General features: G+C 51.9%; 1 protein-coding gene across 1 annotated transcript in view; it reads right to left on the bottom strand.

Moving 5' to 3' along the window:
• The window catches only part of LOC140425686 (uncharacterized), a 349,955-nt gene extending 346,005 nt beyond the window's left edge, over window positions 1-3,950 (bottom strand). Inside the window, exon 1 of the mRNA XM_072510182.1 lies at window positions 3,866-3,950. Within this exon, the coding sequence (XP_072366283.1) occupies window positions 3,866-3,908 (43 nt within the window). The 5' untranslated portion in view covers window positions 3,909-3,950. The remainder of the gene's footprint in view (window positions 1-3,865) is intronic.
• Between the last annotated feature and the right edge of the window lie 20,404 nt (window positions 3,951-24,354).

Here is a 24,354-nt window from a genome sequence, read left to right as displayed (position 1 = left end):
TAATTAAGTTAGAGTAATAATTCTGAGCAAAGTGATTTTTTTCCTTTGCACCTCGAACAAAACTTGCCAAATGCCTTAATTTGTGGCTTTGACCACATCTTTTACACAGAAATACTTTGTCCAGGGGCTGGATTCCCCGCAGCCCCGCGCCTAAATCGCGTTTGGCGCGAGGGCGGAGAATCCAATTTCACACCGAAATCAGGCCCGGCGCCAGTACGCCGACTCTCTGGGACCCGAGAATCGATGTGATCGCGGAATACGCCACTCGGCTGGGAGCCCATTGACATAGGCCTGCCCAGAGATCCTCCACTCTCAACCAGCCGAGTTCTCAACAGTGTGGAACTAAACTGGTATTGCTGGTCGGGATGCTGGCGTGGCCCATGGTGGGGGTCGGGGGATAGGACACCAGGGGGTGGGGCCTTATAGGCGGCCAGGGGTTAAATCCATGTGGCCAGATGCTCGGGGGCGCAGCCGATCGGGGGGGGTCTAATTTTTATTGTCTACTTCCGTGGTCCAAGTCCGCCATGGAACTCGGTGCGGCCGCTGGAGGCCGCCGCCGTGCGCATGTGCAAACTCAAAACCGGAGGTGCGGGGGCCCTATCCACAGCTAAAGCTGTGTGAATTACTCCGGGTCCCTGCTCGCACCCTGCAGGGCATTGAATTAGCTGTACGTTTTTGCAGGAATCTCCAGAGTAAAACTCCAGCATTTTTACACCAGAGTAGGGACATAGTCCCATTTTGGGAAAATCCAGCCCCTGATCTTTCACCTGTTTGTTGGTGTGCGAGGAGTTGCAGGAACCTTCCCCCCTTTTTTTGGAAGTTTCCCGCCTTTTTGGTAAAAGGGCGGCAACTGGAGCGTTCACAAATGTCATTCATTCTGGAGCTGTAATGGGCATCAAATCTTCAAATTACTTTGTTAAAATTTTTACTATCTTCATCGTTTGCAAATTTAAACTTATTAAACTCAACAATTGCTTCGAGCCCTGCCACTGTTAGGAACATCGCTACCATACGCGAATTTGATTGATCTTCTAAAATAATTGCAGTAGAAACAGATTAAATTGTCTTTTAAAATCTTGCCAGTTGCTGTCCACATTACCATGAAAACTGAGATTCTTTGGTGGCTTCAATGACGCAATGCTGTTAATTATGCAGACTTCAAAATCTTCAGATCTCTGTGACAGGTTTTCTCAGCGTTTAATACCATAAAGCCCTGGTACCATGTAATGTAATTGTCGGATGGACTGATTTATTACAAGATCACTTGTAGCTAAAGCTATAAATTATTTGTTAGCATTAACTGTGCATAAACTATACACAAGACAACAGATGAATAACAGTAATATCATGCACAAACAACCTCTCTCTTCAGCTTCCTCCAACCAGTCTGAGGTCAACTGACTTTAACACTCACTTATACACTAGTAAGACTTCTAGTGGTCAGTTGGTGAATTACAACACAACCATGATATCACTACAGTCGCTAAGGTCATCGTTCCCATCTCTTGAATGGGGATCAACCAATAGGAGGAACATTTTTCCCAAGAAAGCATCAGCAAAGCCCACATGGGCGACCTGGCTATAGGTATCGTCCATGGGCGACCTGGCCACTCACAGGGGCGCAGGTTGGCTGTAGGTATCAGCGTCTGCTATGTCTGGCAGGGGTCGCACTGGTGCACCATGTCTTCAATGTCCTTCTCTATGCCAGGCAACCAAATGTGGCTATGAGCGAGAATTTTTGCCTGGCCTGGATGGGTACTGTGCAGTTCCTGCAACAATGGCCATCGGGCTGGGGATGGTATTACTACTATTGACCCTCAGCGTATGACTACATCCTCACATCTGAGATCATGCTTACAAGTAAGGTATGATCTTAATTGGTCAGGTTTATCGTTGTGCCACTGGTTAAGATTATGCATTTCACTTTGATCAGGACTGGGTCGCGTTGTGTCCAATTCTTTACATGCCCAGACTAAGCTGGCAGGATGTCCAGAAAGTTCAATGCCAGAATGATTTCTTGAGGCACCAGCAGGGCTTCGAGGTTCTTTGGGCGTGAGAGGGGTCTCAGTGCATCAATTTTTTGAAGGTCTTGTGCCTGGCCTATGCTGAAAGATGTTATCGTAAGCCCCCAGCAACAAAGCCCACTGTTGTACTCTGGCAGAGGCGATTGATGGAAGTGGCTTATCTTCAAGAAGGACCCCCAGCAGAGACTTGTGGTCTGAATTTATTATTGTCAACTGTTGCCCATAAACATACTGCTGAAAATACCTAATTACAGCGAGGCCTTCCTTCTCGAACTGTACGTTCTGTAAGACCTGTTTAATGTGCTGTAAGGCCTGTCTCTGTCACTCCTAACAATGCCAACACTGGTGTTTTCTAAAAAGCATGTGTAATGGCTCTGGTGTTCAGTCTGGGTTGACATAAATCTTGGCCTTTACTCCCTTTATTCAACCCAACTTGTTCTGGAACACACTTTTATATTTGCCTAAGAGTAGTTGGAAGACACACACCAGCTGCACATTCATCGACCGGAATCCATTTCGAATTGTGAAGCGCGGCCTATCAACTGCAGGTGCTTGTAGGGCGACATACATCCCATCGATCACCCTCTGGACCCGGGGCATCTCGGCGATAGTGTTGAACCCCAATGCCCAGGTATCCTGGTGGGCTCGGTCCACATTGAAATGGATGTATTGTGCCGACTGGGCAGACAGGGCCTCCATGACAGCCCGGATGCACCTGTGCACCAAGCTCTGTGAGGTCTTCACTCAGCGCTTGGAAGGAGACCATCGCGTACAGGTTCAGGGCGACTGTCACCTTGATGCCCACCGTCAAACGAGTCATCGCCCATTCCCCGGTGCCATGATCCGGCAGATATGTCGCACTGTCCCCATACTCAACATCTTCGGTGGCATGCCCGGTCTGGCAGGTCCTCAAATGACAGGCACTGCCAGTACACATGAGGCCTCATGCGGCGCCTCATTTGCAACTCCTTCTCCTCCCTCCTCGACCTATTGGGCGGACACGCTCTCCATTCTCAGCGGCTGCCTCCTGAAAACTTGTAAATGGAGTTGGAGCCGAAGTTTGCCTCACATCCTTTAAAAAGTACCTGAATGAACGCTTACTTGGGACACTTGTATTTATCAATCGCGACATGGATTACATGGATTTCAGGGTGCCGGAGGATCCCGATTTGGCATCAAACCGGCACCTACCACGATTTTGGCGTCGGAGGCTATTCTCCGCCCAATCGGGCTTCGCAATTTTGGCATCGGCTGACGGTGAATCCCGCCCTTGGTCTCCGTTTGTGGAGACCAATAGAGATTCGTGCCAGCTTCATGCTGCACTGCAGATGGGAGAATTGCAGGAACCAGGAGAATCCAGCTCAAAACAATCCTGCATTTTAAAATAAGGACTTAAATATGTTCATCTGGTTCAAGTCCAATGAGGGCGTGAACCAGATCATGCCAGCTGGATTGGACAAGGAGCATCGGTAACTGTTTGGCGAGCCCGGTGCAAATCCCTTATCGGGCCTCTCCCGGCATAACGGGATTAGCAACGTGCGCAATCTGGTCGGAAAATCACCCCCATAGTTTCTCGCTTTTATGTCAGATAGAGGCTTTGACTGTACAAAAATGGAACAAGACCTCAAAGTCCAAACAAGTCAATGGCACTCAAGCACCTCTGACAACACCAACCTCCATTTCTACGTTGTTCAATATCAGGGAAGGATAAAGCAGGGAAAGTTGAAGAAGTAGGTTTAAGGTACACTTGAAGAGAAAGCTTTTTGACTTTCGAATGGAAGGAAAGACGGCAAAGGGGACAGGTTGGAGACAAGTAATAAAAATTCCTTTCAGGGACTCACCTGCACCACCTTCATTGGGGCACGCTTCTCCTTCGCTATCCATATTTTCCTCCTCCTCTGGTTAATGATGTGCTTCGCTACTGAGGGATTTGCCCAAAGATCTAAGGCCAACCCTGCCCAGGGTGTCAAACTTAAAAGCTTTATGACATATTAGAAAATGAGCGATGAAGTCAGACTGTTTGTGATGTCATCAATTAAACCATGTTTATTGAACTGCTAATTTCAATAAAAGTAAAATTTAAACCTTTTGTCAAAATCACCTAAATGTGGAAGGTATTTTTTCCACTCAGGCATAATCTCTTTCATGAAGCAATCTGGTTGTGGTGGAAGTTCAGCAATCGAGTCATAGGGAGGGATTCTCCTGCCCTGCCCGTCGCAAAAATGCCACTGGCGAGCCGCGTACAATGGAGAAGTCGGGCGGGATTCTCTGGTCACCGGGCGGATGCGGTCGGTGAATACCGCCCATAGAATCATACAGCACGGAAAACGCCCTTCGGTCCATGCGCCAGTCACAAATCAATCACCCAACCATTCTAATCCCACTTTCTAGCACTTGGCCTATAGCATTATGTGCCCTCGGATCGTAAGTGCACGTCTAAATACTTCTTAAATGTTATGAGGGCCTCTGCCTCCACCACCCTTTCAGGCAGTGAATTCCAAACTCCCACCACCCTCTGGTAAGTTTTTCCTCACATCCCCTCTAAACTTAAATCTATTGCCCGGTCATTGACCCTTGTGTACTATCACGTTAGCACAGTGGTTAGCACTGTTCCTTCACAGCGGCAGATCCCAGGATAGATTCCCGGCTTGGGTCACTGTGCGGAGTCCACACGTTCTCTCCGCGTCTTCGTGGGTTTCCTCCGGGTGCTCCGGTTTCCTCCCACAAGTCCCGAAAGACATGCTGTTAGGTGAATTGGACATTCTGAATTCTCCCTCAGTGCACCCGAACATGCGCCGGAATGTGGTGACTAGGGGATTTTCACAGTAACTTCATAGCAGTGTTAATGTGAGCCTTCTTGTGACAATAATAAAGATTATTATTATTATCTATACCCCTCATAATTTTATAGATCTCAATCATGTCCTCCCTCAGTCTCCTCTGCTTCATGGAAAATAACCCAAGCCTATCCAATCTCTCTTCATAACGATCATCCTCCAGCCCAGACAACATCCTGGTAAATCTCCTCTGCACCCTTTCCAGTGCTATCACATCCCTCCTATAATGTGGAACTGCACACAATACTCTGGCCGTGGCCTAACCAACGTTTTATATAGTTGCAGGATAACCTCCCTGCTCTTAAACTCTATGCCTCAGCTAATAAAGGCAAGTATACCATATACCTTCTTAACCACTGTATCCACCTGCTCTGCTACCTTAAGGGACCGGTGTACATGCACACCAAGATCCCGCTGATCCTCGGTGCTCCCCAGGGTCCTGCTGCTGTTTATCATGTATTCCCTTGCCTTGTTTGTCCTGCCCAAGTGCATCGCCTCACACTTATCCAGATTGAATTCCATTTACCACTGATCAGCCCATATGACCAGCCTGTCTGTATCCTTCTGTAGTCTGAGACTATTCCCCTCATTATTTACCACTCCACCAATTTTCGTATCATCCGAAAACTTACTGATAATTCATGTCATGTGTAGAAGATTGCATGCCAAAGAAGGTAGTACGTACATTCCCCAACCGGAAAACATGGTTTAATCGAGACATTCACTCCAGGTCTGAGACGTTCAAGACAGACGACCCTGACCAACACAAGAAATCAAGGTGTGACCTCCGCAAAGCCATCAGGGGTGCCAAGGAACAACACCAGAGTGAGTTAGAGTTACAGACCAGTGACACGGACTCTTGTTGGTTGTGGCAAGGCTTAAGCCACATAACAGGCTACAAAGCATTGCCAAGTAGAATCTCTCTCCAATGAATTCAATGCATTTTATGCTCATTTTGAGCAGGAAACCAACAGACCGTTGTCAACTTCCCCAGCAACCTCAGACACACTCATACCTACCGTCACAGCTTCCGAAGTCAGATCGGCCTTTTTGAAGGTGAACCCTCAGAAAGCAACAGGTCCTGACTGAGTCCCTCGTTGTGCACTCAGATCCTGTGAGGACCAATTGGCGGGTTTGTCCGTGGACATCTTCAACCTCGCCCTACTCTGTTCTGAGGTTCCCACCTGCTTCAAGAAGACCACCATGATATTGGTGCCAGCTTCAAATTCCTACCTGTGCATATCACCAAAAACCTGTCCTGGTCCACCCACATTGATGCTACGATCAAGGAAGCGCAACAGCGCCTATACTTCCTCAAGAAAGTAAGGAAATTTGGCGTGTCCACATTGACTGTTACCAATTTTTATGGATGCACCATAGAAAGTATCCTATCCGACTGCATCACAGCCTGGTATGGCAACTGCTCGGCCCAAGACCGCAAGAAACTACAGAGAGTCGTTAACACAGCCCAGTCCATCAAGCGAACCTGCCTCCCATCCATTGACTCTGTCTACACCTGCCACTGCCTTGCGAAAGCGAGCAGCACAGTCAAAGACTCCTCCCACCCAGATTATTCTCTCTTCCAACCTCTTCCATCGGGCCGGAGATACAAAAGTCTGAGAACACGCACGAACAGACATAAAAGCAGTTACTTCCCTGTTGTTTCCAGACACCCTTCACATATCTTCTCAGCTGAGTAATACTACTCTCTGCAAGCATTACCCAATGTCTGTGTATCTACATTGCCTATTTATCGTATGTCCTATGTTTGTTCCATGTATGGAACAATCTGTCTAGACTGTACGCAGAACAATACTTTTCACTATACCTCGGTACATGTGACAATAAATCAAAGCAAATAATTTATATAAACCACAAAGAGAAAGGGCCCGAACACCGGTATCCCTGCGGGACCCCACTGGACACAGGCTTCCAGTCAGAAAAACACCCCTCGGCCATCACCCTCTGCTTCCTGCCACTCAGCCAATTCTGGGTCCAATTTGCCCAATTTCCTTGGATCCCATGGGCTCTTACCTTCGCCATCAGTCTCCCATGTGGGACCTTATCACAAGCCTTGCTGAAGTCCATGTAGACTACATCAAATGCATTTCCCTCATGGACACACCTGGTCACCTCTTCAAAAAACTCAATCAAGTTGGTCCGACACTGACCTCACCTCAACAAAACAATTCCCAAAGGGGATCAGGGGTTGTGGGGGGAAGGCAGGAGAAAAATATCAGCCATGATTGAATGGCGGAGCAGGCTCGATGGGCCGAGGGGCCTAATTCTGCTCCTATGACTTATGGTCTTATGCTGACTATTCTTGGCTAATCGCTGCCTCTCCAAATGCAGATTAATCCTGTCTCTTAGAATTGCTTCCAATAGTTTCCCCACCACTGAAGTGAGGCTGGCTGGCCTTTAGCAATCCACTCCAAATCCTGCTCAATTACATTAATTAGTTATTCTTATTTATTAATTACATTAATTTGTTTGTTACTGGTACCAGTAATCTTGAAATTTGGAACCAATTTGGGGATTTTAGATTAAATCTACCCACAGCCACTGGGGAATTTATAGCCCGAAATGGGCTAGCAGCGACGTAACGGGATCCGCGCTTGCGCAGTGGTTCACGCCGTGCAGCATCACATGCGCTGCACGGCGTGACGGCTCATAAGGCCGCGCAGCTCCCCCCCACCCGACCAGAACACCCGACCGCAACACCCGACTGGATGGCTGGCCGTCGCTCAGCCCCGAGGTTCGAGTCACGCGATGTGGAGGCGCTCCTGGACGCGGTGGAGCAGAGGAGGGACGCTCTGTATCCCGGGCACGGCCGCAGAGTTGCCCCACGCCACAGCCGGCGTCTGTGGAGGGAAGTGGCAGAGTCCGTCACCGCTGTGGCCCTGACACCACGGACAGGCACCCAGTGCCACAAGAAGGTGAACGACCTCGTCAGAGCAGGCAGGGTGAGCCTCCCCCATATCCCCCCCCTCCCCCATATCCCCCCTCCCCCATATCCCCCCTCCCATATATCCCCCATATCCCCAAGTGAATCCAGCCCTAACCTTAACCTCTGCAATGCACGCGCAACCGATGGCGTGCATTCATATACCTGCCTAACACTGTTTCCTTTTACCCCTACCACCCCCCCCCCACCCCCCCACAGGAGAAGCACGCACACAACAATAGGGAGCATGTGAGGACTGGAGGAGGGCCCGCTGATGAGAGGCCACTGACCGTACACGAGGAAAGGGCCCTGGAACTGGCTGGCGGACCTGAGGACCGGGAGGTTGCTGATGCAGAGGTCGGGGGCCCACGAGCAAGTGAGCCATCAACAGCCCGTCCCCATATCCCCCCTCCCCTATATCCCCCTCCCCCGTATCACCTGATCACTGCCTGATGTCTAACCATGCATGCTTCATTGTGTATCGCAGGACCAAACGTCCAGGCACCCATCCCCGCAGATGCACACCGCCCGCAGGATGCCCCTCGGAGACCACAGGAGACGGAGAGACCCGCACCCTCCAGCATGCGACGCCCGCAGGATGCCCCTCGGAGACCACGGGAGACGGAGAGACCCGGACCTTCCAGCATGCGACGCCCGCAGGATGCCCCTCGCACACCACGGGAGACGGAGAGACCCGGACCCTCCAGCATGCGACGCCCGCAGGATGCCCCTCGCACACCACGGGAGACGGAGAGACCTGGAGCAACAGGGAGACGACACCCCCGTCACGTGCGGGAGCGACCACCCAGTGACGAGGGGGGCAGCCACAGGCCCCCGTCACATCCGAGCCAGGACACCACTACCCGGGACAGCACTACCCGGGACAGCACTACCCGGGTCAGCACTACCCGGGACAGCACTACCCAGGACACCCCTACCCGGGAAGACGAAATACCGGACAGTGACTCAGAGTGGATGGGTGGAGACGAACCCCCACCCCAAAGTGCCATGGACTCAGAGTGGGACGAAGAGCACGACACAACGCCACTGCTGTCACCAACACCCTCCACCATCGCAGAAACACTCACCATGGTTGGGCACTTTAGTGATGAGGCGTCTGGTACACTCACTGGTGCGCACAACACAGCCGTCCCGGTACAGCAGGTGGAGGTAGGAGCAGCAGAGGGACCGGGGGTCGGAGGGCAGCCCAGGCCAAGCGAACATCTGCCGCCCAGATGTATCCCGGGTTCCTGCAGTTACCACACCCACACATAGATCCGATGCAACCACCGACACGGAGACGAGCGAATAGGGTGACGGGTGGCTTGCGGCGGCTGCGGTCGCAGGTGGAGGAGTCCACCCGCGTCCAGGAGCTGGGAGTGGTCCCGGTCATGCGTGCCACCCAGGCTGACACCGCACGGGTGGCGTCCGCGGTGGAGGCAATGGGTGCGACGGTGTCAGACATGGGGAACGGTTTGCGAGGCCTGGGGCCTTCCGTGCAGGCGGCGTCTGTGGCCCAGGAAATGGCTGCCCTCTCTCAGGAGGCCATGAGCCAGTGCCAGCGCCAGATGGCAGAGGCGCTCAACGCCATAGCCCAGTCTCTGCAGGCCATGGCCCAGTCTGTGCAGGCCATGGCCCAGTCTCTGCACGCCATGGCCCAGTCTCAGCAGGCCATGGCCCAGTCTCAGCAGGCCATCGCTGAGGGCATCGGCGCCAGTGGCCATGTGCGAGCCGGCGTCGCACTGTCACAGACAGGGTTTGACAACCCCCTGGGCTCCATGGCTGCAAACCTGCAGACCCCTGTCGATACCAGCACGGGCCTCCAGGACTGGCAGCGCCAGATGTCGGGGGAGCGTCGGATGGCCAGTCCGTTCGCATCCCCCACCCATGTAGAGGCCTGGGGGCCATCGGGCACCCCGAGGGAGGAGGAGGTGGTGTGGTCCGTCCCGGCTCTCTCTGTAGGGGAGGTCCCGGTACACCGCAACACCTCGGACTCCCCCCCCACCCCCCCGCCCCCCCCCCCCCCTTCCGTCCCAGGTGCATCGGGTGGGCAACGGGCAGGACAGGCTGGCAGCTCGCCATCCCAGTCGCCCGGGCCGCAGCCTGGCCCATCTAGGCCAGGACGCCCCAGGAAACGGCCGCCAAAGGGATCCAGTGTCGGAGGCAGGAATCACAGGAGTCCACCTCCAGTTCTGCTGTACCGTCTGGGGAACCACGTAGACGTAGTCAAAGGGCCCGTAAGGCCAAACAATTAGACACTGAGTAAGTTGGCACGGGTGCAGGGCACAGATGAGTTTTAGGGGCTAGGGCACGTGCATGAACTCCTTTGGTTATTAAAGTCAATGTTACACCTACCGAAGCTGCCTTTGTGCTCTGTCCAAAGTGTGCGGGCGTGTCATGTACGTTGAGCGCAAGTGTGTGTGTGACGGGTGGTCTTACCTCAGCCCCAGGTGAGTCTGCCCCCTTCTCCCTGGGCCGCCATCAACATCCCCCGGGCAGAGGACGGGACCGTGCGCTGCAGTGTCACAGCCGCATGCAGGGATGGTCCGGGTGGATGGTGGTACTGTGGCCATGGGTCAGACATAGTCCAACGATGTGGAGCCAGGAGCTCATCGCAGGGCGGGTTGTCATCATCCTCCATGGCCTGCGATAGACACGCGTCCACCCGCAACTGGGTGAGCCCGTCCCGTTGTGCCGCCGGTGGATCGGCAATTGGGGGGGGGTGGTGCATGCGGGTGGGGTGTATGGGGTTGGGGAGGGGGGTGAGGGTGCTGGGTGGGTGGATGGGTGTGGGGTGTGGGTGGTCGGCTGTTGCCATGGTGTGCGGTCTGTGGCCATACTAGCCGATTCCCACGCCCATCTAATCAGTGAAGCGGGCGGCTATCAGTCTGTCCCGTGCCCGCTGGGCCAGCCGGTAACGGTGGACAGCCACCCGCCTGTGTCTACCCCGTCTGCCCTGACCATTGCCCCCATCCCCCTCATCTGGGGAGGACTGGGCCTCTTCCTGCTGCTCCTCCACTCCGCCCTCCTCTGCCTGCGGCACATCGCCCCTCTGCTGGGCTATGTTGTGCAGGACGCAGCACACCACAATGATGCGGCCGACCCTATCTGACCGATACTGGAGGGCGCCCCCAGAGAGGTCCAGGCACCTGAAACGCATCTTCAGCACGCCAAAGCACCTCTCGATCACTCCCCTTGTCGCTACATGGGCATCATTGTAGCGGTTCTCCGCCTCATTGCGTGTCCTCCGTATAGGCGTCATCAGCCACGATCGCAATGGGTAGCCCCTGTCGCCCAGCAACCAGCCCCTCAGCCGGGGATGGCGTCCCTCGTACATGCCGGGGATGGATGACCGCGACAACACGAATGAGTCGTGTACACTGCCTGGGTGACGGGCGCAGACGTGCAGGATCATCATGCGGTGGTCGCAGACCACCTGTACGTTCATCGAATAGGTCCCCTTCCTATTAGTGAATACGGCCCTGTTATCTGCAGGTGGCCGCATGGCGACGTGCATCCCATCGATCGCGCCTTGGACCATGGGGAACCCGGCAACGGCAGAGAAGCCCACGGCCCAGGCATCTTGGCTGGCCCGGTCCACGGGGAAGCGGATGTAGCGGTGCGCCATGGCATAAAGGGCATCTGTCACTGCCCGGATGCACCGATGTCTGCGATATGCCGGACAGGTCCCCACTCGGTGCCTGGAATGACCCCGTTGCATAAAAGTTCAGGGCCACCGTAACCTTGACGGACACGGGGAGAGGGTGTCCCCCGCCAGTGCCACGCGGTGACAGGTGTGCCAGCAGGTGGCAGATGTGTGCCACGGTTTCCCGGCTCATCCGGAGTCTCCTCCTGCATTCCCGGTCCGTGAGGTCCTGGTATGACTGCCGGGGCCGGTACACACGGGGCGCCCTCGGGTGCCTCCGTTGCCGTGGGGCCGCGACGTCCTCCTCCCCCTCCTCGTCCTGTCGGTCAGGTGTCCCTCCAGCCTGGGCGGCTGCCGCCTGCCCCTCTGCGGCAGCCTGCGCCGCCTCTCTGGCACGCTCCTCCTCCTCCTCCTCCTCCTCCTCATCCAGGGCAACATAGACATGAGCGGCTGCCACCACGGCGGCCAACATCGCTGGATGGTCTGAAAACATGACGGTCTGGTGGGGGGGGAGGGGAACGACGACATGTCATCATTGCCCATATCTCCTCCTCCCCCCAGCCAGGTGGCATGGACCGCATGGGTCCAACTGTTGGAGGCTGGCACCTGGCCAGGTGGACCAACTCATTTGCCCTCCCATCACCCCCCTCGGCACGGACCCCCTCCCCAACCTCCACCCCAGCACGGACCCCCCCCAACCCCCAACCTCCACCCCAGCACGGACACCCCCCAACCCCCAACCTCCACCCCGGCACGGACCCGCTCCCCAACCTCCACCCCGGCACGGACCCCCAACCCCCAACCTCCACCCCGGCACGGACCCCCCCAACCCCCAACCTCCACCCCGGCACGGACCCCCTCCCCAACCTCCACCCCGGCACGGACCACCTCCCCAACCTCCACCCCGGCACGGACCCCCTCCCCAACCTCCACCCCAGCACGGACCCCCTCCCCAACCTCCACCCCAGCACGGATCCCCTCCCCAACCTCCACCCCAGCACGGACCCCCTCCCCAACCCCCAACCTCCACCCCAGCACGGACTCCCCCCAACCCCCAACCTCCACCCCAGCACGGACACCCCCCAACCCCCAACCTCCACCCCGGCACGGACCCCCTCCCCAGCACGGACCCCCCCAACCGACAGGAAGTCGACCCGCGGACGTCTGGGAAGACCCTCACCAATAAATTCTGGTGGAGAGGAAACCCGAGACACTACACGTGTAGTGTCTCCCACCCACCCTCCTCCTCTAACCTATTAATAAAACCCATTGGTCTGAGGTAAGTACCATATTTTATTATATTATTACTATTATTTTTTTAAATAAAAATTTAATTTAGTTGTTAGCCAGATCTTGGTAGAAAGTTAGAGGAATGGCAGGGAAGGGAGTGCAATGTTCCTCCTGCAGGATGTTTGAGGTGAGGGATGCAGTTAGTGTCCCTGCTGATTTTACCTGCAGGAAGTGCTGCCATCTTCAGCTCCTCCAAGACCGAGTTAGGGAACTGGAGCTGGAGTTGGAAGAACTTCGGATCATTCGGGAGGCAGAAGGGGTCATAGATAGCAGCTTCAGGGAATTAGTTACACCAAAGATTGGAGAAAGGTGGGTAACTGTAAGAGGGACTGGGAAAAAGCAGTCAGTGCAGGGATCCCCTGCGGTCGTTCCCCTGAGAAACAAGTATACCGCTTTGGATACTTGTGGGGGGGGCGACTTACCAGGAGTAAGCCATGGGGTACGGGCATCTGGCACGGAGTCTGTCCCTGTTGCTCAGAAGGGAAGGGGGGAGAGGAGCAGAGCATTAGTAATTGGGGACTCTATAATCAGGGGCACAGATAGGAGATTTTGTGGGAGCGTGAGAGACTCACGTTTGGTATGTTGCCTCCCAGGTGCAAGGGTACGTGATGTCTCGGATTCGTGTTTTCCGGGTCCTTAGGGGGGAGGGGGAGCAGCCCCAAGTCGTGGTCCACATTGGCACTAACGACATAGGTAGGAAAGGGGACAAGGATGTCAGGCAGGCTTTCAGGGAGCTAGGATGGAAGCTCAGAACTAGAACAAACAGAGTTGTTATCTCTGGGTTGTTGCCCGTGCCACGCGATAGTGAGATGAGGAATAGGGAGAGAGAGCATTTAAACACGTGGCTACAGGGATGGTGCAGGCGGGAGGGATTCAGATTTTTGGATAACTGGGGCTCTTTCTGGGGAAGGTGGGACCTCTACAGACAGGATGGTCTACATCTGAACCTGAGGGGCACAAATATCCTGGGGGGGAGATTTGTTAGTGCTCTTTGGGGGGGTTTAAACTAATGCAGCAGGGGCATGGGAACCTGGATTGTAGTTTTTGGGTAAGGGAGAATGAGAGTATAGAGGTCAGGAGCACAGATTTGACGTCGCAGGAGGGGGCCAGGCCAGTGTTCAGGTAGGTGGTTTGAAGTGTGTCTACTTCAATGCCAGGAGTATACGAAACAAGGTAGGGGAACTGGCAGCATGGGTTGGTACCTGGGACTTCGATGTTGTGGCCATTTCGGAGACATGGATAGAGCAGGGACAGGAATGGATGTTGCAGGTTCCGGGGTTGAGGTGTTTTAGTAAGCACAGAGAAGGAGGCAAAAGAGGGGGAGGTGTGGCGCTGCTAGTCAAGAGCAGTATTACGGTGGCGGAGAGAATGCTAGATGGGGACTCTTCTTCCGAGGTAGTATGGGCTGAAGTTAGAAACAGGAAAGGAGAGGTCACCCTGTTGGGAGTTTTTTATAGGCCTCCTAATAGTTCTAGGGATGTAGAGGAAAGGATGGCGAAGATGATTCTGGATATGAGCGAAAGTAACAGGGTAGTTATTATGGGAGACTTTAACTTTCCAAATATTGAATGGAAAAGATATAGTTCGAGTACAATAGATGGGTCGTTTTTTGTACAGTGTGTGCAGGAGGGTTTCCTGAAACAATATGTTGACAGGCCAACAAGAGGCGAGGCCACGTTGGATTTGGTTTTGGGTAATGAACCAGGCCAGGTGTTGGATTTGGAGGTAGGAGAGCACTTTGGGGACAGTGATCACAATTCGGTGACGTTTACGTTAATGATGGAAAGGGATAAGTATACACCGCAGGGCAAGAGTTATAGCTGGGGGAAGGGCAATTATGATGCCATTAGACGTGACTTGGGGGGGATAAGGTGGAGAAGTAGGCTGCAAGTGTTGGGCACACTGGATAAGTGGGGCTTGTTCAAGGACCAGCTACTGCGTGTTCTTGATAAGTATGTACCGGTCAGACAGGGAGGAAGGCGTCGAGCGAGGGAACCGTGGTTTACCAAGGAAGAGGAATCTCTTGTTAAGAGGAAGAAGGAGGCCTATGTGAAGATGAAGTGTGAAGTTTCGGTTGGGGCGATGGATAGTTACAAGGTAGCGAGGAAGGATCTAAAGAGAGAGCTAAGACGAGCAAGGAGGGGACATGAGAAGTATTTGGCAGGAAGGATCAAGGAAAACCCAAAAGCTTTCTATAGGTATGTCAGGAATAAGCGAATGACTAGGGAAAGAGTAGGACCAGTCAAGGACAGGGATGGGAAATTGTGTGTGGAGTCTGAAGAGATAGGCGAGATACTAAATGAATATTTTTCGTCAGTATTCACTCAGGAAAAAGATAATGTTGTGGAGGAGAATGCTGAGCCCCAGGCTAATAGAATAGATGGCATTGAGGTACGTAGGGAAGAGGTGTTGGCAATTCTGGACAGGCTGAAAATAGATAAGTCCCCGGGACCTGATGGGATTTATCCTAGGATTCTCTGGGAGGCCAGGGAAGAGATTGCTGGACCTTTGGCTTTGATTTTTATGTCGTCATTGGCTACAGGAATAGTGCCAGAGGACTGGAGGACAGCAAATGCGGACCCTTTGTTCAAAAAGGGGAGCAGAGACAACCCCGGCAACTATAGACCAGTGAGCCTCACGTCTGTAGTGGGTAAAGTCTTGGAGGGGATTATAAGAGACAAGATTTATAATCATCTAGATAGGAATAATATGATCAGGGATAGTCAGCATGGCTTTGTGAAGGGTAGGTCATGCCTCACAAACCTTATTGAGTTCTTTGAGAAGGTGACTGAACAGGTAGACGAGCGTAGAGCAGTTGATGTGGTGTATATGGATTTCAGCAAAGCGTTTGATAAGGTTCCCCACGGTAGGCTATTGCATAAAATACGGAGGCTGGGGATTGAGGGTGATTTAGAGATGTGGATCAGAAATTGGCTAGCTGAAAGAAGACAGAGGGTGGTGGTTGATGGGAAATGTTCAGAATGGAGTACAGTCACAAGTGGAGTACCACAAGGATCTGTTCTGGGGCCGTTGCTGTTTGTCATTTTTATCAATGACCTAGAGGAAGGCGCAGAAGGGTGGGTGAGTAAATTTGCAGACGATACTAAAGTCGGTGGTGTTGTCGATAGTGTGGAAGGATGTAGCAGGTTACAGAGGGATATAGATAAGATGCAGAGCTGGGCTGAGAGGTGGCAAATGGAGTTTAATGTAGAGAAGTGTGAGGTGATTCACTTTGGAAGGAATAACAGGAATGCGGAATATTTGGCTAATGGTAAAGTTCTTGAAAGTGTGGATGAGCAGAGGGATCTAGGTGTCCATGTACATAGATCCCTGAAAGTTGCCACCCAGGTTGATAGAGTTGTGAAGAAGGCCTATGGAGTGTTGGCCTTTATTGGTAGAGGGATTGAGTTCCGGAGTCGGGAGGTCATGTTGCAGCTGTACAGAACTCTGGTACGGCCGCATCTGGAGTATTGCGTACAGTTCTGGTCACCGCATTATAGGAAGGACGTGGAGGCTTTGGAGCGGGTGCAGAGGAGATTTACCAGGATGTTGCCTGGTATGGAGGGAAAATCTTATGAGGAAAGGCTGATGGACTTGAGGTTGTTTTCGTTGGAGAGAAGAAGGTTAAGAGGAGACTTAATTGAGGCATACAAAATGATCAGGGGGTTGGATAGGGTGGACAGTGAGAGCCTTCTCCCGCGGATGGATATGGCTGGCACGAGGGGACATAACTTTAAACTGAGGGGTAATAGATATAGGACAGAGGTCAGAGGTAGGTTCTTTACGCAAAGAGTAGTGAGGCCGTGGAATGCCCTACCTGCTACAGTAGTGAACTCGCCAACATTGAGGGCATTTAAAAGTTTATTGGATAAACATATGGATGATAATGGCACAGTGTAGGTTAGATGGCTTTTGTTTTGGTGCAACATCGTTGGCCGAAGGGCCTGTACTGCGCTGTATTGTTCTATGTTCTATGTTCTATGTAACCCCCAACCTCCACCCCGGCACGGACCCCCTCCCCAACCTCCACCCCGGCACGGACCCCCTCCCCAACCTCCAGCCCAGCACGGACCCCCCCCCCCCAACCCCCAACCTCCACCCCGGCACGGACCCCCTCCCCAACCTCCACCCCAGCACGGACCCCCTCCCCAACCTCCACCCCGGCACGGACCCCCTCCCGGCACTCCCCCTGAGCCCAACCTACTCTAACCACACCCCCCCCCCCCCCCACCCCCGCCGCACACACACACACACAAGCCGAGACACACCTCTCCTCACGCAATCAGTCTGCGGCCACGCCATTTCCTGCCCAGAGTCAACCCCCCAGGCCGTCACTCACCTCCTCGCTGGTCGGCGTGAGCCTGGAGCACCGGGTCACGCCGATGAAAAGGAGGTTTGATTCACGTCGACGTGAACGGTCATCACGTCGACGGGACTTCGGCCCATCCGGGAGGGAGAATATCGGCAGGCCGAAAATCGGCTGCCTTGCGCAGACCCGTGACATTCTCCGCGGCAGCGGCGCCATTAACGCCCGGCCGACTTTTCTCCCTTCGGAGACTTCGGCGGGGGCGGGGGCGGGATTCACGGCGGCCAACGGCCATTCTCCGACCCGGCGGGGGGTCGGAGAATGACGCCCATGGTCATGGGACTGTGGTGACTTTTCTTGAGGATGGAAATCTGCCAACCTTGCCTGGCCTGATATGATGGGAGTCCGTGTGTAAATATATCTTCCATTGTTCCTTATTGAGGGAGTGTGGATGCAGTATGCTGGGGCAGTGGGAATATAATGGGGCCAATGATCCAGAGGATCAGACTAATGCTTTGGGAGCACATGTTCAAATCCTGCCTTGGCAGCTGGGAGAATTTCAGTTCAAATTAATTAAATCCAGAAGCTTTTCATACCTGGGATGTGAGCATCCTTAATTGTCCTTGAACTGAGCGTATCTGGAATCGCATACAGGCCAGATCAGCTGAGAACAGCAGATTTTCTTCTCCAAAGGATATTCGTGAATCAGATGTGTGTTTTTTTTTTATGACAATAGTTTCATGGTCATCATTAGACTTTTAATCCCAGATTTTTAATTGAATTCAAATGTCACCGTCTGCCGTGGTGGGATTCGAACCCGGTTACCCAAAGCATGACTCTGGGTCTCTGGATTACTGGTCCAGTGACAATATCACTACGCCAATCTCAGTAGTGGTGATCAGCAATTTTCACAGCATCAGGTGCTCTCATTGAATAAATGCAGGTGAGATGTTTTTTTCTTGGTCGGGGAGTCTAGAACCAGGGGGCACAATTTCAAAATAAGGGGGAAGCCACATGGGACTGGGATGAGGAGACATTTCTTTACTCAGAGGGTTGTGAATCGTTGCATTCTCCGCCCCAGAGGGATGCTGCCATTGAGTATGTTTAAGGTGGATAGATTTCTGATTATCGAAAAGATAGAGGGTTATGGGAATAGTGCCCGTTAAAGGAATTGAAGTGCCTGTTCAGCCATGATCGTATTGAATGGTGGAGCAGGCTCGGCCTACTCCTGTTCCTATGCTCCTGTCACATCTGGTTCACTAATGTCCTTTAGGGAAGGAAATCTGCCGTCCTCACCTGCTCTGGCCCACATGTGGCTCCAGACGCACAGCAATGTGGTTGGTTTTTAACTGCCCTTTGAAATGACCTTTAGGTTCAGGAACAATGAGGCTAGATAACAAATGATGGCATTGCCAACAACGTCCACATTCTATGAAAGAAAAAGCAATATTTTTCATTTTCCGATGTTCTTCTATGCTATTCTTCAGAAACGATCCTTTTTTTTCCTATCACTGAGGTTGAGCTGAGCTTGACTGCCATTTCTGAATTACTGTTGCTTCCAAACTGCGGTGTTCTACCTGACTAGTGCCCCTAAAGTACAGTGTTCTGATTGGCTACTGCCCCTGACCAAGGAGTTGACTAAAAAGCTGCAACATGACCAGCAGAAGTGGTAGTCTATAGTTCAGTTAAACTTCTCTGTAGGTTCGTCTCCAGGTTCCCAGGGTGAGGAAGAAGGTCCTCCATATTCCTTTCCTCCGCCTTGCTCGCTAGCTCGATTACCCTCTGCTCCATGGAGGTCTGGACCCTAAGGTCAGGGATGACCCTCCAGTCTTCTGCCCCTCGTCTATTATGGGCTGCCTTGTCATAGGGGTCACAGAAAGGACATGGTGAGATGCATGGACGTTAGATCTACAGGGATCCTGTACCTGGTGGCATGTGTGCCCCTCGTGGGGTTGAGTTTGATCGAGGGGGCTGAAGCGTTCCGGATCGAGGTCACCCCTGGGCTGGGAGGAGTTACGGGCTTTTGTATCAGTAAGATCTGTAAGCCCTCTCTAAATATTATGGAGACCTATAACTACTGTAGGGGCAACTACAGCTGCTGCCTGTCTATCCAACCAAACACTTCCAGGACAGAGCCCTGCTGTGGCTTCAATTCTGAAAGTCAGTTTCACTTCCTTTGGCTGTGAACAGCCTCTAGCTTCACAGCTGAAGGCTATTGCAAATGGGGAATTAGCCTTGTTAGCTGATGAGCACTTCACAGCTGCTTGCTGCTTGGTCCTGCTGGTGGCTGCAAATGCCTGGAGGCTCCGTTTGCTGAGTCCTTCCTTTTCTGTAGCCAGAAAGAAGGACATTGTTTTTCTGAGATACCTGGGTCCTGGAACACTGGGCTCAGGGGGACATATGGCTCCAGAAGGCATTCGGGTTTGAAGCAAGAAGATGCTGTGGGGCCTGGTGGACAACATTGATCCAAATGGGCCACCTGATGATGCCGTTGAAGAAATGTTTCTGCAAATTGCTGATGCTTTTGTTGCTGGCGTGGTGAATGCTGCATGTAACTGACACTACACCGGGTTAAATACGCTGGAAGTAACTGCACCTTGAGCACCAGTGGAATATGTGGATATCAGGATTTGGTTTTGATGCGATTGGGTCACATGGGAGGGCTGCACAGATGAGCATTCTGGAAGGAGAATGGCACTGATACATGGAACAACTAACAAATTGAAGGACAGATTATTTCTATGACAAGGTTCTGGACATGAAAACATTCTCAGGCTTATCCTCCATTTCAGTTGAGGAACCTGTGAGGGGTAGAGGGGCTGGTTTAGCACAGTGGGCTAAACAGCTGGCTTGCAATGTAGAACAATGCCAGCAGCACGGCTTCAATTCCCGTACCGGCCTCCCCAAACAGGTGCCAGAATGTGGTGACTAGGGCTTTTCACAGTAACTTCATTGAAGTCTACTCGTGACAATAAGCGATTATTATTATTATTCTGTGTGTTTTTTTTGTGAGAATGAGCTGATACCGCATTGGATTGGTACCAACATGGAATGGTGACGTTTCCTTGTTGCTTAATGGTTAGTGTGATATATGGAATATTACGTAGTTAATTTTCTTTGTTACTGTTGACCGTTTAATCAACAAAATATTCTCAACTCTCAAATGTCTCCTCCACTTGCTCCAGGGGCCTGGCGAAACTTGTCATAAACCGGTCCAGGAAGCGGTCAACCGAGGGGGCTCTCCAACCCGACTGTCTGCCCCTCTTCTTGTGCCTTCATCAGCAGCGGGTGTTTTTAAAACTTCATTTACGGGATGTGGGCGTCGCTGGTCAGGCCAGCATTTATTGTCCATCCCTAGTTACCCTTCAGAAGGTTGGTGAGTTGCCGCCTTGAACCGCTGCAGTCCTTCAGGTGTAGGTACACCCACTGTGCTGTTAGGGAGGGAGTTTCAGGATTTTGTCCCAGCGACAGTGAAGGAACAGCGATATATTTCCGAGTGGTGAGTGACTTGTTGGGGAACTTCCAGATGGTGGGGTTCCCAGGTATCTCTTGTCCTAGATGGCTGTGGGTTTGGAAGGTGCTGTCGAAGGAACTTGATGAGTTACTGTAGTGCATCTTGCAGATGATGCACACGGCTGCTACTGTGCGTCGGTGGTGGAGTGTTTGAATATTTGTGGAAGGAGGAGCAATCAAGCGGGCTGCTTTTTCCTGGATGGTGTCGAGCTTCTTGAGTGTTGTTGGAGCTGCACTCTGTTGCCCTTTTAATAATGAGTGGGATACTATCCCACCAGCTTCACCAATAATGTTGCCAATCAGCACCGGAGTCGTCAATAATGTTGCCAATTAATAATGATATTGCTTTTCAGAGTCGCCAGGTATCAAATGATACCACCACAAGGTTCACCCGGATATTGATCAAAGACCCAACAACCAGTCAGTTAGTTCAAGTTCAATAATAGTTTATTTACACACAGGATTAACTCACACATGCAACATAAAAACACCACAAGCTAAATTATACCTAACACTACAACAACCTGTACTTAACTTCAGGCACCCGGCTTCGGCAGAGGAACAAGGCCTTTGTTTGGATCTGGAGTGGGTGGGTCTGGAGAAGTAACTTCGGTTCTGCTGGGCTCATCCGTCTGGTAGCGATCGTTGATCTTGAACTTGCTTCTGGTCGTGGTGCTGCAGTTGGGTTCAGGTATAGGCCGGGCCGAAGAGTGCCGATGTGCCAGGGCCAAAAGAGATTGAACACATGGCAGTGCCTCTCTATCTTTTGGGGTTTTGCGCTCTTTTGGGCAGTCCTTAGCTTTAGACCCAATAATTCGGCAGTCTTCGATTTGAGCCAATAAAGGGGAGGGTGCCTTGATGGCTGGGTGTCCCCTGAGCGGTCATTGACCTTGGCTGTTTGGGCTTCCTGGGTGAAGGGAGTGGCGCCAATGTGTCTGGCATTGTATCTGATACCTGAGTACCAGTCCTTTGTCCTGGGAAATGGGCCATTAGAATGCAAATCGGTTCGGGGTTTCGATACTGTCTGGTTCTCTGTTAGCAAATATACATTTAGGCTCTGAGTTTGCCTGAATCCACGTTTCCTTTGTAAGTGACCATCCCAGGTGGCTATAGTCCGTCCTCTTGATCCTAAATGCGAAGCATGGTGGATCACAATACTGATCCTTCATCTGTTCTTTGGTGTGCCGGGTACCCTTGGTCAAGGACAGGTTCTATACTACTCTGTCCTATGTATTGGAGCATTTACTTAAGTTTTTATACATCACACATTTATAAATTCTAAGAGGGCACTAAAACATTTCATCATTCCTTTAACTTCTTTACACAAGGGGAACCTCTAACTGTCCTTAGATAAACTACACTTATGCTGCTGGCTAATAACCAAAAATAACTTATATTACAGTCCAAAAATTTTAAACAATGGCAGCATCACATTCCTACTTAACTTATCACATTTACCGAAACACAAACTTTATTTATCAGAAAAGGGTTCAAAAAGGGTCTGTTGAAGTCCAACAAAAGGGGCTCGGAGTGTATCTATCGGGAAGCGGGAGGCTCTCCTTCGCCATTTTCGAAGTCTTAAGTGTCTGAACGACACTGCAGAGTATTGCAATAACTAATAGGGCTTCTACCGTGTATGGGAGGGAATACCATTTTACGATGTTTTCGCACCATGTGGGGGTATCAGTGTTTATTTTCATGGGAGGTGTGGTGTCCGGGCTCGGTATCGTGTGGTTATGGTTGTGTTTGGGGCCAATGTGGTGTGGGTTACAGGTGCCGTCGACGCGTGCAATTGTAGTGATCCAATGATTATCATAATGGAAGCCATGATGTGGAGATTGGTTTGGATTGGATTTGTTTATTATCAAGTGTACCGAGGTACAGTGAAAAGTATTTTTCTGCGAGCAGCTCAACAGATCATTAAGTACATGAGAAGAAAAGGGAATAAAAGAAAATACATAATAGGGCAACACAAGGTATACAATGTAACTACATAAGCACTGGCATCGGATGAAGCATACAGGGTGTAGTGTTAATGAAGTCAGTCCATAAGCGGGTCATTTAGGAGTCTGGTGACAGTGGGGAAGAAGCTGTTTTTGAGTCTGTTCGTGCGTGTTCTCAGACTTCTTTATCTCCTGCCCGATGGAAGAAGTTGGAAGAGTGAGTAAGCCGGGTGGGAGGGGTCTTTGATTGTGCTGCCCGCTTTCCCCAGGCAGCGGGAGGTGTAGATGGAGTCAATGGATGGGAGGCAGGTTTGTGTGATGGACTGGGCGGTGTTCACGACTCTCTGAAGTTTCTTGCGGTTTTGGGCCAAGCAGTTGCCATACCAGGCTGTGATGCAGCTCGATAGGATGCTTTCTATGGTGCATCTGTAAAAGTTGGTAAGAGTCAATGTGGACATGCCAAATTTCCTTAGTTTCCTGAGGAAGTATAGGCGCTGTTGTGCTTTCTTGGTGGTAGCGTCGACGTGGGTGGACCAGGACAGATTTTTGGAGATGTGCACCCCTAGGAATTTGAAACTGGTAACCATCTCCACCTCAGCCCCGTTGATGCTGACAGGGGTGTGTACAGTACTTTGCTTCCTGAAGTCAATGACCAGGTCTTTAGTTTTGCTGGCATTGAGGGAGAGATTGTTGTCGCTGCACCACTCCACTAGGTTCTCTATCTCCCTCCTGTATTCTGACTCGTCGTTATTCGAGATCCGGCCCACTATGGTCGGATCGTCAGCAAACTTGTAGATGGAGTTGGAACCAAGTTTTGCCACGCAGTCGTGTGTGTACAGGGAGTAGAGTAGGGGGCTAAGTACGCAGCCTTGCGGGGCGCCGGTGTTGAGGACAATTGTGGAGGAGGTGTTGTTCATTCTTACTGATTGTGGTCTGTTGGTCAGAAAATCAAGGATCCAGTTGCAGAGCGGGGAGCCAAGTCCTAGGTTTTGGAGCTTTGATATGAGCTTGGCTGGGTTTATGGTGTTGAAGGCGGAGCTGTAGTCAATAAATAGGAGTCTAATGTAGGAGTCCTTGTTTTCGAGATGTTCTCGGGATGAGTGTAGGGCCCGGGAAATGGTGTCTGATGTGGACCGGTTGCAGCGGTATGCGAATTGCAGTGGATCAAGGCGTTCTGGGAGTATGGAGGTGATGCGCTTCATGATCAACCTCTCTAAGCACTTCATTACGACTGAAGTCCGGGTCACTGGTCGGTAGTTATTGAGGCACGTTGCCTGGTTCTTCTTTGGTACCGGTATGATGGTGGTCTTCTTGAAGCAGGTGGGGACCTAGGAGTGGAGTAGGGACAGGTTAAAGAGGTGAATACCTCTGCCAGCTGGTCCGCGCAGGGACTGGGTGCATGGCCAGGGATCCCGTCTGGGCCCGTCGCCTTCCGAAGGTTCACTTTCAGGAAGGCCAATCTGACTTCGGAAGCTGTGATGGTGGGTATGGGTGAATTATGGGCTGCTGGGGCACTCGCCAGCGGATTGTTGGTTACCTGCCCGAACCAAGCATAGAATGCATTGAGTTCATCGGGGAGGGGTGCGCTGCTGCCAGAGATACTGTTCGGCTTCGCTTTGTAGCCCGTTATGTTGTTTAGTCCTTGCCACAACCGCCGAGAGTCTGTCTGTGACTCTAGCTAGGTTTGATATTCTCTCTTGGCATTCCGGATGGCTTTGCGGAGGTCATACCTGGATTTCTTGTCTTGGTCAGGGTTGTCTGCCTTGAACGCCTGAGATCTGTCCTTCAGTAGGGAATCAATCTCGCGATTGAGCCATGGTTTCCGGTTGGGGAATGCACGTACTGCTTTCT

The sequence above is a fragment of the Scyliorhinus torazame genome, chromosome 6 (assembly GCF_047496885.1).
Source record: "Scyliorhinus torazame isolate Kashiwa2021f chromosome 6, sScyTor2.1, whole genome shotgun sequence".
NCBI lineage: Eukaryota > Metazoa > Chordata > Chondrichthyes > Carcharhiniformes > Scyliorhinidae > Scyliorhinus > Scyliorhinus torazame.
Note: the sequence above shows the minus strand (reverse complement) of the source record. Positions and strands in the feature narration are given on the sequence as shown.